We start from the raw sequence: 16,736 nt of genomic DNA, 5'->3' as shown, positions 1-16,736 counted from the left end.
AGTGGAAGTGAGAAATAGATTTAAGGGCCTAGATCTGATAGAGTGCCTGATGAACTATGGAATGAGGCTCGTGACATTGTACAGGAGACAGGGATCAAGACCATCCCCATGGAAAAGAAATGGAAAAAAGCAAAATGGCTGTCTGGGGAGGGCTTACAAATAGCTGTGAAAAGAAGAGAAGTGAAAACCAAAGGAGAAAAGGAAAGATATAAGCATCTGAATGCAGAGTTCCAAAGAATAGCAAGAAGAGATTAAAAAAAAAAGCCTTCTATCAATGCAAAGATATAGAGGAAAACAACAGAGTGGGAAAGACTAGAGATCTCTTCAAGAAAATTAGAGATACCAAGAGAACATTTCATGCAAAGATGGACTCGATAAAGGACAGAAATGGTATGGACCTAACAGAAGCAGAAGATATTAAGAAGAGGTGGCAAGAATACACAGAAGAACTGTACAAAAAAGATCTTCACAACCCAGATAATCACAATGGTGTGATCACTCACCTAGAGCCAGACATCCTGGAAGGTGAAGTCAAGTGGGCCTTAGAAAGCATCACTACAAACAAAGCTAGTGGAGGTGATGGAATTCCAGTTGCGCTATTTCAAATCCTGAAAGATGATGCGGTGAAAGTGCTTCACTCAATATGCCAGCAAATTTGGCAAACTCAGCAGTGGCCACAGGACTGGAAAAGGTCAGTTGTCATTCCAATCCCAAAGAAAGGCAATGCCAAAGAATGCTCAAATTACCACACAATTGCACTCATTTCACACGCTAGTAAAGTAATGCTCAAAATTCTCCAAGCCAGGCTTCAGCAATACGTGAACCGTGAACTTCCAGATGTTCACGCTGCTTTTAGAAAAGGCAGAGGAACCAGAGATCAAATTGCCAACAGCTGCTGGATCATGGAAAAAGCAAGAGAGTTCCAGAAAAACCTCTATTTCTGCTTTATTGACTATGCCAAAGCGTTTGAGTGTGTGGATCACAATAAACTGTGGAAAATTCTGAAAGAGATGGGAACACCAGACCACCTTACCTGCCTCTTAATAAATTTGTATGCAGGTCAGGAAGCAACAGTTAGAACTGGACATGGAACAACAGACTGGTTCCAAATAGGAAAAGGAGTACATCAAGGCTGTATATTGTCACCCTGTTTATTTAACTTCTATGCAGAGTACATCATGAGAAACGCTGGACTGGAAGAAGCACAAGTTGGAATCAAGATTGCCCAGAGAAATATCAATAACCTCAGATATGCAGATGACACCACCCTTATGGCAGAAAGTGAAGAGGAACTCAAAAGCCTCTTGATGAAAGTGAAAGAGGAGAATGAAAAAGTTGGCTTAAAGCTCAACATTCAGAAAATGAAGATCATGGCATCAGGTCCCATCCCTCCATGGGAAATAGATGGGAAAACAGTGGAAACAGTGTCAGACTTTATTTTTTGGGGCTCCAAAATCACTGCAGATGGTGACTGCAGCCATGAAATTAAAAGATGCTTACTCCTTGGAAGGAAAGTTATGACCAACCTAGATAGCATATTGAAAAGCAGAGACATTACTTTGCCAACAAAGGTCCATCTAGTCAAGGCTATTGTTTTTCCTGTGGTCATGTATGGATGTGAGAGTTGGACTGTGAAGGAGGCTGAGCGCCAAAGAATTGATGCTTTTGAACTGTGTTGTTGGAGAAGACTCTTGAGAGTCCCTTGGACTGCAAGGAGATCCAACCAGTCCATTCTGAAGGAGATCAGCCCTGGGATTTCTTGGGAAGGAAAGATGCTAAAGCTGAAACTCCAGTACTTTGACCACCTCATGTGAAGAGTTGACTCACTGGAAAAGACTCTGATGCTGGGAGGGTTTGGGGGCAGGAGGAGAAGGGGATGACAGAGAACGGCTGGATGGCATGACTGACTCGATGGACATGAGTCTGAGTGAACACCGGGAGTTGGTGATGGACAGGGAGGCCTAGCGTGCTGCGATTCATGGGGTTGCAAAGAGTCGGACACGACTGAGCGACTGAACTGAACTGAACTGTGAACAACATTTTTCGAAGTACTGTATGAACTATGTTCTGTCACATATTTTATTTTTATTGTGTTTTACAAATATGTCATTCCATGATAAATCAGGATAATAACCTTATCACTTAACTGCACATTATTTGACACCTGCCTTAGATAAAATTTTCTCCATGGCATGTTGACAGAGTCAACATGAATATAACTACTTCAAAGAAATGACTTGAGGAGAGAAGGAAACACTTTCCGTACAGAGGGATCCTTCTCTGTCACATGGGAATCCTGGAGGCATATGCAAGGAAGAAACCTCTGACTATTCCATCTGGAAATTGTAACTGGGGTTTCTTGTGAAGCTAGAGATACTTGTACCATGCAAAAAATTATGGAAGTAATAATAGAATGTTTCCCTAAGCACGCTTATGTTTAGGACTCTCTTCTTAGGGTCCTGTCCCCTTCTCCTGTATGTACCCCACAAGCTATTGTCAGGAGGAATAGGTCAGACCTCTCTGTGGTGCAGTTTTCACGATCACCACCAGAGGGCGGGGCTTCCTTGAGATGCGATTCCTCCTTGTATTCAGGAGCTGGTTTCACTTGCCTGCTTTGTAGCCACAAGAAAGAATATTGCTACAGTACAGAAAGGGGCTCTCAGTTTCTAAGCGAGGAACTTCTGTAACATTCAGATGGAGACTAAATTTGTTTGACTGATGTATTTCAGGGAACAAGGATCATTTTCTTTTGTGGACATGCATTCTGCCACTCACTCAATTCTTCTGATCATCTTAATATTCAGTAAGTAACATTTTATCCTAAATGTTAATGATTTTTCATTTTCCTATGATTATAGGTAAGTTTTATTTTTCTTCTCTGGCTGAAAACTCTCCTCCTGTACATTTCTATCATAACAAAGTGATTGTCTGCTAGGAGGGACCAATGGTGACTCAGTGAACCAGAAAGAGGGCCCAGTGACTGTCTCAGAAGGGGCTCTCCTGACCCTGAACTGCACTTACCAGACCACGTATTCAGATCCCTATCTTTTCTGGTACGTCCAGCATCTCAACAAAGCTCCTCAACTCCTCCTGAAGGGCTGGATGAAAGACCAGAGTCCAGTACGTGAAGGTTTTCAGGCCACTCTTGTTAGGACTGACAGCTCCTTCCACCTGCAGAAACAGGCAGTGCAAGCATCAGACTCGGCTGTGTACTACTGTGCTCTGAGTGACACAGTGAGAGAGGGCTGCGGGGGAGCTGAGCACAAACCCAGAGTGCAGATGGGGCTCTGGCTGTGGGCAGCCCTGCAAGGGGTTGTTGTTTCTCTCTCCAGTGTGCTATGCTAGAGGTCTTGTGAAAGCACTTCCAGGTCTGCTCCTCAGAGCCAAGGACCTATGAATTCTTGGGATGCCCTGCAGAGAGGAAACTGGAACGGGACAATGCAAAAAGTAACCCAAGAGCTTTTCTCCAGAAATGCCTGTTTTCAGCCCATCGACATCCCCCCAGATAGAATCCCTTAAAGTGACATTAACTCTTCAATGACAATTCAGATTATATATGCTGAAATATTTCACAATGTATTAAGGAAAATTCCAGGGCACATTGTTGATGGATGACTGTGTGACCTGGAAGGTAGTCTGGTTTTTAAAATTCAGGCCATGATTGTGTATCCTGCTGAGTTTCACCTACAGACACTCCCATCTTCAGAGACTGGAGCTTTATTCTCTCTTTCCTTGACTTTTCCATCCCTTCTGGTTGCTCCAGAAATGCTGCTGCCTAAGTAAGTTCCAGGAGGAGACATCCTGAAAAGATATTCCTTCTGTCAAGGGCCCTGTGGATCAGAGCAGCCCACTCTGTAAATATCGCAGGTGTTGTGTGGATTGTTTGTATTCAAACTGGGTACAGGATATTCTCTTTGCTAATAACCTCATCTCATGGAAATGAATGCCAAAGAATGATCAAATTACCATACAATTGCACTCATTTCACATGCAAGCAAGATTATGCTCAAAACCCTTCAAGCTAGGCTTCAGCAGTACGTGAACCAAGAACTTCAGATGTACAAGCCGAGTTTAGAAAAGGCAAAGGAACCAGAGATCAAATTACCAACACCGGCTGGATCACAGAAAAAAGCAAGGTAATTTTAAAAAATCTACTTCTGTTTCATTGACTATGCTAAAGCCTTTGACTGTGTGGATCACAATCAACTGTGGAAAATTCTTAAAGAGATGTGAATACCCAAGAAACCTGTATGCAGGACAAGAAGCAAGAGTTAGTACTGCACATGGAACAATGGACTGGTTCAAATTTGGAAAAAGAGTACTTCAAGGCTATATGTTGTCACCCTGCTTATTTAATTTATATGCAGGGTACACCATGCGAAATGCTGGGCTGGATGATTCACAAGCTGGAATCAAGTTTACCAGGAGAAATATTAACAATCTCAGATATGCAGATGGTACCACTCTAATGGCAGAAAGCGAAGAGAAACTAAAGAGCCTCTTGATGAGGGTGAAAGACGAGAATGAAAAAGCTGAATTAAAACTCAACATTCAAAAAACAGATTATGGCATCCAGTCCCATCACTTTATGGAAAATAGATGGGGAAAAAGTGGAAACAATGACAGATTTTATTTTCTTCGGTTCCAAAGTCACTGCAGATGGTGATTGCAGCCATGAAATTAAAAGATGCTTGATCCTTGGAAGAAAAGACGTGACAATCCTAGATAGTGTATTAACAAGCAGAGATATTACTTTACCGACAAAGGTCCCTGTAGTCAGAGGAATGGTTTACCCAGTAATCATGTATGGATGTGAGAGTTGGACCATAAAGAAGACTAAGCAGTAATCTTGAATCTGGAATTCTGATGCAGTCACCACCAGTGGAATAAAACCTGCTAGAATACTGAAAGTGAAGCTCCAATTCTTTGGCCACCTGATTGCGAAGAACCGATTCACTGGAGCAGACACTGATGATGGGAAAGATTGAGGGCAAGAGGAGAAGAAGGTGACAGAGGATAAGATGACTGGATGGCATCACTGACTCAATGGACATGAGTTTGAGCAAACTCTGGGAGATAGTGAAGGACAGGGAAGCCGGACGTGCTGCAGTTCCTGGGGTCGTAAAGAGTCAGACATGATCTAGGGACTGAACAACAGCAAAATCAGGGAAAATTAATTCATCAGTCAGTCATATTTCAGACACGTGGGAGAAGTATTTATGTACTCTTACAATAAGCTATCTTGGCAGTGGCGTGGGCTTTTCACCTGCTCAAGAGACTAGGAGAAATTAACACCCAGTCACCAAGCAGGAACATCTCCACACTCCTCTGCTCATGAGCAGGAATGTGGAGCCACTTTGGTCACTCTCTGTGTCTCTGCTACAATCATGTCTGTTGCACAGAGTGTCCCCTCATCTTTTCAGGCTGAACTCCTGCCTGCACCTTCCGGGAGCAGACTTTCTGGAAGGACAGTGGTGGGCACAGCAGGTGGGAAGAGATGTATGCTTACTGCTGGGCAGTCTGTGAGATGTGGTCAGAATACTGAATCATTGTCATTTCATAATTTATAGGCATGTGTATGTTGTGTCTAGTGCTCAGTTGCTAAGTGGCGTCCGACTCTTTGCAATCCTGTGGACTGTAGCCTGCCAGGCTCCTCTGTCCATGGAATTTTCCAGGCAGAATACTGGAGTGAGTTGTTGTTTTCTCCTCCAGGGTATCTTCCTGATCTCCTCTAGGGTATCTTCCTGACCCAGGGATTGAACCCTCATCTCCTCAATTGGCAGGCAGATTCTTTACTGCTGAGCTACTGGGGAAACCCAATTTATATACACAACTACTTAAATGCAGAGTTTAATAGTTATAGTAGTTTTATGGTCTTGGCAGATATAGTCACCATCATCACTTACGGTGAATCTGGACACCCACCTGAAGGTAAGCACTGCCTTCCTCCCTGACATCCTAGAGTCCTGCACACTGGGTGCTGGCCACCTGAGCACTGGGGGCTCACATCTTAATAAAGAGGCCACAGAAATGGAGAGGGAGATGAAAGAACAAAAATAAATCTTAACTGTGGGGAAAAAAAAAAAAAGTTTTCTGGCAGGTTTTATTCCCCTGGTGGTAACTGTATTAGCTCTCTACTTCCAGTCTGATTCCTCATTTCACGTATTGGGGTCCAGGCTAGTGGGAGTACAGACAGGGCATAGGATTTTTTTTTTTTTTTTTTTTTTTTTTTTTTTTTTTTTGCTTACCTGCTTCTCAATCAACTGAAAGGAATTTGAGATAGGAATTGTATCTGATTTTGTTTTCCACATTGCAGACAACCCTGTAAATTTCCAGAATGAATGCTGGAAGCTAGGGATTCCTGAAAATGCACAAGAGTTTAAGAGAATCTAGGTGATCTGCTGAGCCAGAGAGTCCTGCCAGCTTGATAACTTCAACTCAAGATTCTAATTTTAGGGGGAGCGTTGGTTCAGTCACTGGGACTCTGCACTCACATTGCAGGAGGCCCAGGTTCGATCCCTGGTCAGGGAACTAGATCCCACAAGCCTAAACTAAGACCTGGCACAGAAAAAAAACAAAACAAGCAAAAGGAACAGCTCAGCAAACAGATGTGCATTAAAAATGATCCCACTTTTGGTAAGAACTAACAAAATTCATTTTAACTGGTGAGAAAATCTCAGTAGGTGAAAAAGGCACATTTGAAGAAGATTGTTCTTGAGTTCAACTGACTTAGTCACAGCTATTGTTACTGGATTGACAACGCTGCCCTGAGGGCCCGTGTAAGGCAACCTCACAGCTGTCTGCAGCCACATGTTCCCATGCCTTAAAATGTTTTATGTCAGCAAAGAACAATGGCAGCAATTCTCACCATAATATAGTCAGACTTTGCATAAAATAAACCCTATCCTAGAGAAAAGAACAAGCTATGAAATGACCCCATTAAATCTTCTGCTGGGTTCGCTTCACTGGCGCAAATAATTGCACAAGAAACTAGACAAACAGGCTGACAGACATGAGCCAACAGTTCTTTCCACTGAGATCCCTGAATCCCTAAGAAAACAAACAAACAAACAGAAGACAGATCAATACCACACACATGCCTCAGGAATGAAGAGTGCCTGGCTAATATATTAACCATCTAAACTTGACATTCTAAAAAAAGATACTTAGTTGAATTACTTAGTTTCAAGAACCAGGTTACCTAAGTAAGGTCACCTGTCTCTCATGAGGCTAGAGGTGTAAGGTGGCTTGTCATCCAAGTAGGGTCCAGGGCCCCAGAGGAGGCCCCTTCAGGGAGGTTTACCAAACTCTTTGAGTCTTCTCTCTTTAGTTACAGATCAATACTCAGTCCAAGATTCACAGTGACTCCTCCCCAACCTCTTTGCCCTCATCTCTGTCCCTCTTTCACTTTTGCCCACATCCCTCCTCTCTGATATACTGGTCCACAAAATTCTAGGTTCCTCAGGATCCCCCAAATATTATTCCATCTCACAGTGAGACAGTTGGGCCATTTTTGTTAAATCCCTCATGCACTGGTGCCTGGAAGCTGCCTCTGTGAAGAGAGCTGGGCGATGTCCTTTCTCATCTCACCTGTTTTCCTTATCTCTGTGCCACCTGATGTCCAAGATCCACAGCTTGTTTCATATATTTTGCCCAGTTTTCTAGTTGGAAGGTTAACTCTACCTTTATCAGTAAAAAGAAGTAACAGCAGTTTATTTTTTAATTTTACAAATATGTCATTTTATGATGGATAGGCCTAATAACCTGCTCATTCAACCACACATTAGATGAGATCTGCCTTAAATGATCTGGTGGCTCAGATGTGTAAAGAGTCCACCTGCAATGCGGGAGATGCAAGAGACTCTGGCTCAATCCCCATGTTGGGAAGATCCCCTGGAGGAGGGCATGGCAAGCCACTCTAGTATTCATGCCTGGAAATCCCATGGACAGAGGAGCCTGGCAGGCTATAGTCTCTAGGGCCACAAGAGTCAGACGCAACTGAGCAGCTGAGCAGAGCACACAGCACAGGGGTAGTTACTGGTCACTCAGCCACACATTATTTGAGACCTGACTGAGATAATGTTTCCAACATTATGCAACATTCCAACATTCCAGCAGCATGTGGGCTGTGTCTTGGGGATGAATAGAGTGAATTCAGGTGAAGGTCTAGGGAGAGGAGGGAGTGCTTTCCATGCAGAGGGGGGCCTTTCCTGACCCATGGGAATCATGGAGACATATGGAAAGAAGAAACCCTCTGACCATTCCTCCTAAAAATTGTTAACTGGCATTATTTGCAAAGCTAGAGATATCATACCACATAGAAAATGGTGGATGTAATAATGGAACGTTTCCCAAAGCATGTTTGTGTTTAGGGCTCTCCTCTTAGAGTCCTGTCCCAGTCTCCTGTGTGTACCCCACAGACTATCAGCAGGAAGACTAGGTCAGGAGCAGGTCAGGATGAGGACAGTGAAAAAGCTGACTTTAAACTAAGCATTCAAAAACTAAGATCATGGCATCCTGTCCCATCACTTCATGGCAAATATATGGGGAAACAATGGAAACAGTGACAGACTTTATTTTCTAGGGATCCAAAATCACTGCGAATGGTGACTGCAGACATGAAATTAAGGGACACTTACTCCTTGGAAGAAAAGCCATGACCAACCTAGACAGAATATTAAAAAGCAGAGACATTACTTGGCTGACAAAAGTCCATAGAGTCAAACCTATGGTTTTTCCTGTAGTCATGTATGGATGTGAGAGTTGGACCAAAAAGAAAGCTGAGTGACTAAGAATTGATGCTTTTGAACTGTGGTCTTCAAAAGAGAGCCCCTTTGCTCTTGAGAGCCCCTTGGACTGCAAGGAGATCAAACCAGTCAGTCCTAAAATAAATCAGTTCTGAATATTCAGTGGAAGGACTGATGCTGAGGTTGAAGCTCCAATACTTTGGACACCTGATGCGAAGAGCCAACTCATTGGAAAAGATCCTGATGCTGGGAAAGATTGAAGGCAGGAGGAGAAGGGGATGACAGGTGAGATGGTTGGATGTCATCACCGACTCAATGGACATGGCTTTGAGCAAGCTCCGGGAGCTGGTGTTGGACAAGGAAGCCTGGCCTGCTGCTGTCCATGGGGTCGCAAAGAGTTGGACACGACTGAGCGACTGAACTGAACTGAGGTCAGATATGACTTTGGTGTAAAGAAATAGAGGAAAACAACAGAATGGGAAAGACTAGAGAACTCTTCAAGAAAATTAGAGATACCAAGGGAATATTTCATGCAAAAATGGGCTCAATAAAGGACAGAAATGGTATGGACCTCACAGAAGCAGAAGATATTAAGAAGAGGTGGCAAGAATACACAGAAGAACTGTACAAAAAGATCTTCATGACCCAGATAATCATGATGGTGTGATCACTGACCTAAAGCCAGACATCCTGGAATGTGAAGTCAAGTGGGCCTTAGGAAGCATCACTACGAACAAAGCTAGTGGAGGTGATGGAATTCCAGTGGAGCTATTTCAAATCCTGAAAGATGATGCTGTGAAAGTGCTGCACTCAATATGCCAGCAAATTTGGAAAACTCAGCAGTGGCCACAGGACTGGAAAAGGTCAGTTTTCATTCCAGTGCCAAAGAAAGGCTATGCCAAAGAATGCTCAAACTACTGCACAGTTGCACTCATCTCACATGCTAGTAAAGTAATGCTCAAAATTCTCCAAACCAGGCTTCAGCAATACATGAAACATGAACTCCCAGTTGTTGAAGCTGGTTTTAGAAAAGGCAGAGGAACCAGAGACCAAATTGCCAACATCTGCTGGATCATGGAAAAAGCAAGAGAGTTCCAGAAAAACATCTATTTCTGCTTTATTGACTATGCCAAAGCCTTTGACTGTGTGGATCACAATAAACTGTGGAAAATTCTTCAAGAGATGGGAATACCAGACCACCTGACCTGCCTCTTGAGAAATTTGTATGCAGGTCAGGAAGCAACAGTTAGAATTGTACATGGAACAACAGACTGGTTCCAAATAGGAAAAGGAGTACGTCAAGGCTATATATTGTAACCCTGATTATTTAACTTCTGTGCAGAGTACATCATGAGAAATACTGGCTGGAAGAAGCACAAGCTGGAATCAAGATTGGAGGGAGAAATATCAGTAACCTCAGATATGCAGATAACACCACCCTTATGGCAGAAAGTGAAGAGGAACTAAAAACCCTCTTGATGAAAGTGAAAGTGGAGAGTGAAAAAGTGGGCTTAAAGCTCAACATTCAGAAAACGAAGATCATGGCATCCGGTCCCATCACTTCATGGGAAATAGATGGGGAAACAGTGGAAACAGTGTCAGACTTTATTTTTTGGGCTCCAAAGTCACTGCAGATGGTGACTGCAGCCATGAAATTAAAAGACGCTTACTCCTTGGAAGAAAAGTTATGACCAACCTAGATAGTACATTGAAAAGCAGAGACATTACTTTGCCAACAAAGTCCATCTAGTCAAGGCTATGGTTTTTCCAGTGGTCATGTATGGATGTGAGAGTTGGACTGTGAAGAAAGCTGAGTGTCGAAGAATTGATGCTTTTTAACTGTGGTGTTGGAGAAGACTCTTGAGAGTCCCTGGGACTGCAAGGAGATCCAACCAGTCCATTCTGAAGGAGATCAGCCCTGGGATTTCTTTGGAAGGAATGATGCTAAAGCTGAAACTCCAGTACTTTGGCCACCTCATGCAAAGAGTTGACTCATTGGAAAAGATTCTGATGCTGGGAGGGATTGGGGGCAGGAGGAGCAGAGGACGACTGAGTATGAGATGGCTGGATGGCATCACTGACTCGATGGACATGAGTCTGGGTGAACTCCGGGAGTTGGTGATGGACAGGGAGGCCTGATGTGCTGTGATTTATGGGGTCGCAAAGAGTCAGACACGACTGAGTGACTGAACTGAACTGAACTGAACTGATGACTAAAGATATTGAGCATCTTTTCATGTGCCTGTTGGCCATCTGTATATCTTTTTTGATAAAATGCCTATACTGGTCCTCTGCCTAATTTAAAATAAGATTATGTATTTGATATTAAATGAACAAGTTCTTTATATATTTTGGATATTAAATCCTTGTTGACATGTTGTTTGCAAATTTCCTTTTCTTTGTGTTAATGGTTTTCTTCTCTGTGCAAGAGTTTAGTTTGATTAGAAAAAAATATGATAAAGATGAATGTCACAAAGCATACTGTCTATATTTTCTTTTAGTAGTTTTATGATTTCAGCCCTTACATTTTAGTCTTTAAAACATTTTGGGTTATTTTTATTCATGTTGTGAGAAATTTTTCTAGTTTCATTCTTTTACATGTAGCTGTTCAGTTTGCTCAAAACCTACTTATTGAAGAATCTGTCTTTGCCCCCACTGTATATTCTTGCCTCTTTTGTCATAGATTGATTGATCATAGGTGCATGTGTTTATTTTGGTTCTATTTTGTCCCATTTATCTATGTCTGTTTTTGTGGCAGTACCATACAATTTTGGATTGCTATGACTGTGTAGCATATTTTCATATCAAAGAGTGTAGTATTTTCAACTTTGCTCTTTTTTCTCAAAATTGCTTTGGCTGTTGAGGTCTTCTATGGTTCCATACAAATTTTAGGATTATTTTTTCTAGTTCTATGAAAAATGCCATGGGTAATTTGATTAAGATTGCACTGAATCTGTAGATTGCTTTGGGTGTATGGATATTTTAGCAATATTAACTCTTCCAGTCCATGAACACGAGACATCTTTCTATTTATTTGTATTGTCTTAAATCATTTTTATCCATTCTTACAGTTCTCAAAGTACAGGTCTTTCAATTCCTTTGTTGAAATAATTGCTAATTATTTTATTATCTTAGATTCAATTGTAAATTGGGTGTTTTCTTAAATTCTTTTTCTTATAATTATTATTAGTATATAGAAATGCAAAAGATTTCTATATATTAATTTCATACTCTGCAACTTTACTGAGCTTTACTTTCATTTATTTATCCTAATAGCTTTTTGATGGTACCTTACAATTTTCTATACACAAATCATGTCATTTGCAAATAGTGGCAGTTTCTTTCTTCAAATTTGGATGCCTTTTCTTTCTTTTTCATATCTGATTGCCATGGCTAGGACTTCCAGTACTATGTTAAATAGAAGTGGTGAGATTTGCAGACTTGCCTTGTTTAAGGTCTTAGAGAAAAAGCTTTCATTTTTTTAATTTTTATTTTATTTTTTTTTATTCTTGCATTCTTTATTAAATGAGAACAGCTATTGACTAAGTTACTTTAAAGATCCGTAATGATATTTAAAATAAGCAAAATATTATACTGTAAGATGAACCAGTACACAGAAACACAGCTTAATTGGAATTAATTTAGGCAATCAATCACAACGTTGATGCTACCAACAGGGCTCAAATTAGTGCCAATAACAGCTGAGGTTCTTTTCTGACAATTGTTTTATGAGTATTAAATAAAAAGCATAATAGCATTAAGCTCAAAGGAATCCTGTTGTTTCTCGCCTCCAGACACAACTTATCACCACTTACTATAAATCTGTATCCACTCATCTTCTTTTCTAGCTGGTTATAGCATTGATTCAAAATCCTTGCTTTTTCTTTAGTTGCTTCTTACACAATTTATCAAATGTCTTGCTGAGATCTAGGGAAAAGACTCCCACTGCCTTTGCCTCATCTACTTTCTTATTCACTGCAAACACTTTATCAGATCTCTCAGGTCCTATCGTTTGTTCTTTTTTTTTTTTTTTTTTTTTTCCATTATCTTAATTTTATTTTATTTAAAAATTTTACAATATTGTATTAGTTTTGCCAAACATTGAAATGAATCCGCCACAGGTATACATGTGCTCCCCATCCTGAACCCTCCTCCCTCCCCCCTCCCCATACCATCCCTCTGGGTCCTCCCAGTGCACCAGCCCCAAGCATCCAGCATCGTGCATCGAACCTGGACTGGCAACTCGTTTCATACATGATATTTTACATGTTTCAATGCCATTCTCCCAAATCTTCCCACCCTCTCCCTCTCCAACAGAGCTCATAAGACTGCTCTATACATCAGTGTCTCTTTTGCTGTCTCGTACACAGGGTTATTGTTACCATCTTTCTAAATTCCATATATATGAGTTAGTATACTGTATTGGTGTTTTTGTTTCTGGCTTACTTCACTCAGTATAATAGGCTTCAGTTTCATCCACCTCATTAGAACTGATTCAAATGTATTCTTTTTAATGGCTGAGTAATACTTCATTGTGTATATGTACCACCGCTTTCTTATCCATTCATCTGCTGATGGACATCTAGGTTGCTTCCATGTCCTGGCTATTATAAACAGTGCTGCAATGAACATTGGTGTACACGTGTCTCTTTCTCTTCTGGTTTCCTCAGTGTGTATGCCCAGCAGTGGGATTGCTGGATCATAAGGCAGTTCTATTTCCAGTTTTTTAAGGTATCTCCACGCTGTTCTCCATAGTGGCTTCTACTAGTTTGCATTCCCACCAACATTGTAAGAGGGTTCGCTTTTCTCCACACCCTCTCCAGCATTTATTGCTTGTAGACTTTTGGATTGCAGCCATTCTGACTGGCGTGAAATAGTACCTCATAGTGGTTTTGATTTGCATTTCTCTGATAATGAGTGATGTTGAGCATCTTTTCATGTGTTTGTTAGCCATCTGGATGTCTTCTTTGGAGAAATGTCTATTTAGTTCTTTGGCCCATTTTTTGATTGGGTCATTTATTTTTCTGGAGTTGAACTGTAGGAGTTGCTTGTATATTTTTGAGATTAGTTGTTTGTCAGTTGCTTCATTTGCTATTATTTTCTCCCATTCTGAAGGCTGCCTTTTCACCTTGCTAATAGTTTCCTTTGATGTGCAGAAGCTTTTAAGGTTAATTAGGTCCCATTTGTTTATTTTTACTTTTATTTCCAATATTCTGGGAGGTGGGTCATAGAGGATCCTGCTGTGATGTATGTCAGAGAGTGTTTTGCCTATGTTCTCCTCTAGGAGTTTTATAGTTTCTGGTCTTACATTTAGATCTTTAATCAATTTTGAGTTTATTTTTGTGTATGGTGTTAGAAAGTGTTCTAGTTTCATTCTTTTACAAGTGGTTCACCAGATTTCCCAGCACCACTTGTTAAAGAGATTGTCTTTAATCCATTGTATATTCTTGCCTCCTTTGTCAAAGATAAGGTGTCCATATGTGCGTGAATTTATCTCTGGGCTTTCTATTTTATTCCATTGACCTGTATTTCTGTCTTTGTGCCAGTACCATACTGTCTTGATAACTGTGGCTTTGTAGTAGAGCCTGAAGTCAGGTAGGTTGATTCCTCCAGTTCCATTCTTCTTTCTCAAGATTGCTTTGGCTATTCGAGTTTTTTTGTATTTCCATACAAATTGTGAAATTATTTGTTCTAGCTCTGTGAAGAATACCGTTGGTAGCTTGATAGGGATTGCATTGAATCTATAGATTGCTTTGGGTAGTATACTCATTTTCACAATATTGATTCTTCCAATCCATGGACATGGAATATTTCTCCATCTCTTAGTGTCCTCTTTGATTTCTTTCACCAGTGTTTTATAGTTTTCTATATATAGGTCTTTAGTTTCTTTAGGTAGATATATTCCTAAGTATTTTATTCTTTCCATTGCAAAGGTGAATGGAATTGTTTCCTTAATTTCTCTTTCTGTTTTCTCATTATTAGTGTATAGAAATGCAAGGGATTTCTGTGTGTTGATTTTATATCCTGCAACTTTACTATAATCATTGATTAGTTCTAGTAATTTTCTGGTGGATTCTTTAGGGTTTTCTATGTAGAGGATCATCTCATCTGCAAACAGTGAGAGTTTTACTTCTTCTTTTCCAATTTGGATTCCTTTTATTTCTTTTTCTGCTCTGATTGCTGTGGCCAAAACTTCCAAAACTATGTTGAATAGTAATGGTGAAAGTGGGCACCCTTGTCTTGTTCCTGACTTTAGAGGAAATGCTTTCAATTTTTCACCATTGAGGATAATGTTTGCTGTGGGTTTGTCATATATAGCTTTTATTATGTTGAGGTATGTTCCTTCTATTCCTGATTTCTGGAGAGTTTTTATCATAAATGGATGTTGAATTTTGTCAAAGGCTTTCTCTGCATCTATTGAGATAATCATATGGTTTTTATTTTTCAATTTGTTAATGTGGTGTATTACATTGATTGATTTGCGGATATTGAAGAATACTTGGATCCCTGGGATACAGCCCACTTGGTCATGGTGTATGATCTTTTTAATGTGTTGTTGGATTCTTATTGCTAGAATTTTGTTAAGGATTTTTGCATCTATGTTCATCAGTGATATTGGCCTGTAGTTTTCTTTTATTGTGGCATCTTTGTCAGGTTTTGGTATTAGGGTGATGGTGGCCTCATAGAATGAGTTTGGAAGTTTATCTTCCTCTGCAATTTTCTGGAAGAGATTGAGCAGGATAGGTGTTAGCTCTTCTCTAAATTTTTGGTAGAATTCAGCTGTGAAGCTGTCTGGACCTGGGCTTTTGTTTGCTGGAAGATTTCTGATTACAGTTTCAATTTCTGTGCTTGTGATGGGTCTGTTAAGATTTTCTATTTCTTCCTGGTCCAGTTTTGGAAAGTTGTACTTTTCTAAGAATTTGTCCATTTCTTCCACGTTGTCCACTTTATTGGCATATAATTGTTGATAGTACTCTCTTATGATCCTTTGTATTTCTGTGTTGTCTGTTGTGATCTCTCCATTTTCATTTCTAATTTTATTGATTTGATTTTTCTCCCTTTGTTTCTTGATGAGTCTGGCTAATGGTTTGTCAATTTTATTTATCCTTTCAAAGAACCAGCTTTTGGCTTTGTTGATTTTTGCTATGGTCTCCTTTGTTTCTTTTGCATTTATTTCTGCCATAATTTTTAAGATTTCTTTCCTTCTATTAACTCTGGGGTTCTTCATTTCTCCTTTTCTTGCTGCTTTAGGTGTAGAGTTAAGTTATTTATTTGACTTTTTTCTTCTTTCTTGAGGTATGCCTGTATTGCTATGATCTTTCCCTTAGGACTGCTTTTACAGTGTCCCAAAGGTTTTGGGTTGTTCTGTTTTCATTTTCATTCGTGTCTATGCATATTTTGATTTCTTTTTTGATTTCCTCTGTGATTTGTTGGTTATTCAGCAGCGTGTTGTTCAGCCTATATATGTTGGGATTTTTAATAGTTTTTTTCCTGTAATTGAGATCTAATCTTACTTCATTGTGGTCAGAAAAGATGCTTGGGATGATTTCTATTTTTTTGAATTTACCAAGGCTAGATTTATGGCCCAGAATGTGAACTATCCTGGAGAAGGTTCCATGTGCGCTTGAGAAAAAGGTGAAATTCATTGTTTTAGAATGAAATGTCCTATAGATATCAATTAGGTCTAACTGGTCTATTGTACCGTTTAAAGTTTGTGTTTCCTTGTTAATTTTCTGCTTAGTTGATCTATCCATAGGTGTGAGTGGGGTATTCAAGTCTCCCACTATTATTGTGTTATTGTTAATTTCTCCTTTCATACTTGTTAGCATTTGTCTTACATATTGCGGAGCTCCAGTGTTGGGTGCATATATATTTATAATTGTTATATCTTCTTCTTGGATTGATTCTTTGATCATTATGTAGTGACCATCTTTGTCTCTTTTCACAGCCTTTGTTTTAAAGTCTATTTCATCTGATATGAGTATTGCT

General features: G+C 40.2%; 1 gene segment (V, D, J or C); it reads left to right on the top strand.

Annotated features, from left to right (window-relative positions):
- Positions 1 to 2,757: 2,757 nt before the first annotated feature.
- On the top strand, positions 2,758 to 4,621 carry LOC129620441 (T cell receptor alpha variable 18-like; the record flags this gene model as incomplete). The annotated part of the segment is given in 3 exon segments: positions 2,758 to 2,803; positions 2,936 to 3,223; positions 4,602 to 4,621. Coding segments are annotated over 3 exon segments (354 nt in total), but the record flags the coding sequence as incomplete, so codon positions are not given.
- Positions 4,622 to 16,736: the final 12,115 nt, after the last annotated feature.

Source organism: Bubalus kerabau, chromosome 10 (genome assembly GCF_029407905.1).
Source record: "Bubalus kerabau isolate K-KA32 ecotype Philippines breed swamp buffalo chromosome 10, PCC_UOA_SB_1v2, whole genome shotgun sequence".
In the NCBI taxonomy this organism is placed as follows: domain Eukaryota; kingdom Metazoa; phylum Chordata; class Mammalia; order Artiodactyla; family Bovidae; genus Bubalus; species Bubalus kerabau.
This window is presented reverse-complemented; position numbering and strand designations above follow the sequence as displayed.